The sequence below is a fragment of the Pteropus alecto genome, unplaced genomic scaffold (genome assembly GCF_000325575.1).
Source record: "Pteropus alecto unplaced genomic scaffold, ASM32557v1 C19036513, whole genome shotgun sequence".
Classification (NCBI taxonomy): Eukaryota; Metazoa; Chordata; class Mammalia; order Chiroptera; family Pteropodidae; genus Pteropus; species Pteropus alecto.
This window is the reverse complement of record NW_006494429.1, coordinates 1-2,556: the sequence shown is the minus strand read 5'-3', so window position 1 is coordinate 2,556 and position 2,556 is coordinate 1. Positions and strand designations below refer to the sequence as shown.

Sequence of the window (2,556 nt, the reverse complement as noted above, 5' to 3'; positions counted from 1 at the left end):
GGGGGACGGGAGGGGAGACGAGAGAGCAGCACCCCTCGCGTGCCCTGGGTGGCGGGACGTGCGGAGGGCCACCCATGGGTCCTGATGTTTGTCTCCTCCCCAGCCACGATGGCCTTCCTCTTCGACCTGAAGGACTTGGTGGACCTCATGTCCATTGGCACTCTCCTGGCTTACTCTTTGGTGGCTGCCTGCGTCTTGGTCTTGCGGTATGTATGGCTTTTCTGGGCCTCGCAACAGATGAGCGCGTGTACCATGCTAACCTCTGAGCAGTTAGAGTTAATGGTTTATACCGTGCAAGTTTTAGGTTGTTGAGAGGCCCTTTGGGGACTGCCCAGGGGAGTGGGGATTGGGTGGCAGAGACTGGTGACAGAGAACACCTTCAAAAAGAGTCAGGGGTGGCCCCACTACCCCCTGTCATATGCCCTTGTTTTTCTGGCTAGTTGTTGAAAGAATAGCCCAAGTGTTGGGCCTGGATCCTGTAATGATTTCGAAGTGGTCCAGAGGGGATGGGAGGAGTCAGGAGAATCCAGTGACACTTAGGTCACTACGATGACCTGTGAGGCTCAGGTCGCAGCGATGCTTCGCTGTGCAGCCGCTGGAGGAAGGAATCCCATTACGTGGTGAGGGTGACCGAGGCTGACATTCGGGAGACTTTCCAGGTGCTGGCTGCTCTGGCCCTGCGTGTCCCAGGCCAGCCGCAGGCCTAGGCTTGGGGTCCTGGCGTTCGCAGCCGCCTCAGAGCCCCCTCCCAAAGCGTCCTGCCGGCCACCCATTTTCCTTTGCGCTGGAAGTGCTGGGCTCTGCGTCCCCACCTCCAGGAGTGGCCCGAAGTGGCCTCCATCGTGAGAACACGTGCCCACAGAGGCCCCCAGTGCTGGTCACCTGGCGAGAGCCTGCGATAGGTTTTCAGGTATTCGTTCCACTTGCAAGGCCACTGGCTTCGTTTCTGATGACTCCGCAGCTAGTTCCCTGAAACCTGCTGGGTCGAGCCTTGGTCGCGGCTCTGTCGGACCAGCTAAAACCAGTTTGCCAGCCCTCTTGCCACTCACTCCTTCCCCAGAGCTCAACGCTAGGCATTCTCCGCGGTCCCCCCACTGTAACTGACCGCACGGCGGTGCCCGAGCGAACCAGTGAAAATGCAGGGGACGTCTTTATGCTCGCTCCGAGACGAGGTACAGAGTCATTCATCGGGCGCTCTGATTGTCAAAGCCGGCGCAAAAGATTCGAGCTCTGTTCGTTTGGGGCAGGAAGATGAGGAGCCTCGTTTAAAACGACTTCTGCTCTCGTAGTAGCTGTGGCTTGGAAGTCCCGCCGTAGGCTGGGCGCTTCGCTCAGCTCCACAGATTTATTTATACCGAGGCGCTCGGAGTTTAAAATAAACCGATCCAGTGAACTCCTCCAACCGCCGGACTCTCTCCAGCCCGTCAGCTGCAGACGCTTTCCTCCGGCACCCCGTACCTAACGGGGCCCCGACGCTCCTGCTCTCTGTTCCCGTCTGCGCCGTTAGCTCCCCGCAGCGCGGCTTTGTGAGCCGCGAGTGGACTAACACGCGCGTCCCCGGGCTGGCGCCGCTCCTCAGCCGGGCAGCGCGTGTCGCTCCGTCTCCGCCCCGGGTCGGCTCCCGGTGGACGTCACGTGTTCTGGCAGCGAAGGGCAGCGAGGGAGCTGCTGTCGGAAGCAGCAGCAGCGGGCGAGGACCAGGCCTCCTCCTCCGTCCCCACGTGGCCCGAGAAGACGTCGCTCCGGCCACCTTGCCCCCGCTCTATGCCCCGTGCCCTGGGCGGCTCGCCCCGGAGCCTTGCTGAGGACGCGAGGCAGCACGCGTCCCGTTGCCGCGAGCGTGGCGTGACGGTCACGCCGAGCGTTTCTGCGCAGGTATCAGCCAGAGCAGCCCAACATGGTGTACCAGATGGCCAGAACGACCGACGAGCTGGACCCGGTGGACCAGCACGAGCTGTCCAGCACCAGCGACTCCCAGACGGGCATTCTGCCGGAGGCGGAAAAGTTTTCTTTGAGAACCTTGCTCTCACCCAAAAACAAGGAGCCCTCCAAAATCTCAGGGCTGATCGTGAACGTTTCGAGCAGCCTCATAGGTAGGAGCCTGCCCTTCCCTGTAAGGTGTCCGGGGTCCTGGGCCTGCTCGCTGGCCCTGTGTGGTTTCTCGTCACGGGGGGTGGCCGGAAGGGACGAGCATCCGTCCTCCTGTACCGTGGGGCTCATCATTCTGGCCTCATCAGAGGTGCTGCCTACAGAAACAGAGCCTCCGTCTCTGTAGGTTTTGGGGGGACCTGGGGTATCCACGGGAGTTGAGACGTGGTCGAGATACATGCATCTCTCTCTGCTTTTCTCTCCATCAGCCATTCTCATTATCGTCTTCTGCATCGTGACCGTGCTCGGAAAGGAGGCCCTAGCCCGGGGGGAGTTGTGGGCACTCTTCGTGCTCATCAGCTCTGCCGTCCTCTGCTCAGTGGTCACCGTCATTATCTGGCAGCAGCCGGAGAGCAAGACCAAGCTCTCGTTTAAGGTCAGCGGCTCCGCCCAACGGGCCTGCAGGGG

The 2,556-nt window shown here is 61.1% G+C and overlaps 1 protein-coding gene across 1 annotated transcript; it reads left to right on the top strand.

Moving 5' to 3' along the window:
• Positions 1 to 74: 74 nt before the first annotated feature.
• On the top strand, positions 75 to 2,524 carry LOC102890781 (high affinity cationic amino acid transporter 1; the record flags this gene model as incomplete). The annotated part of the gene is made up of 3 exons (XM_006925311.2): positions 75 to 206; positions 1,876 to 2,093; positions 2,358 to 2,524. Coding segments are annotated over exons 1-3 (507 nt in total), but the record flags the coding sequence as incomplete, so codon positions are not given.
• Between the last annotated feature and the right edge of the window lie 32 nt (positions 2,525 to 2,556).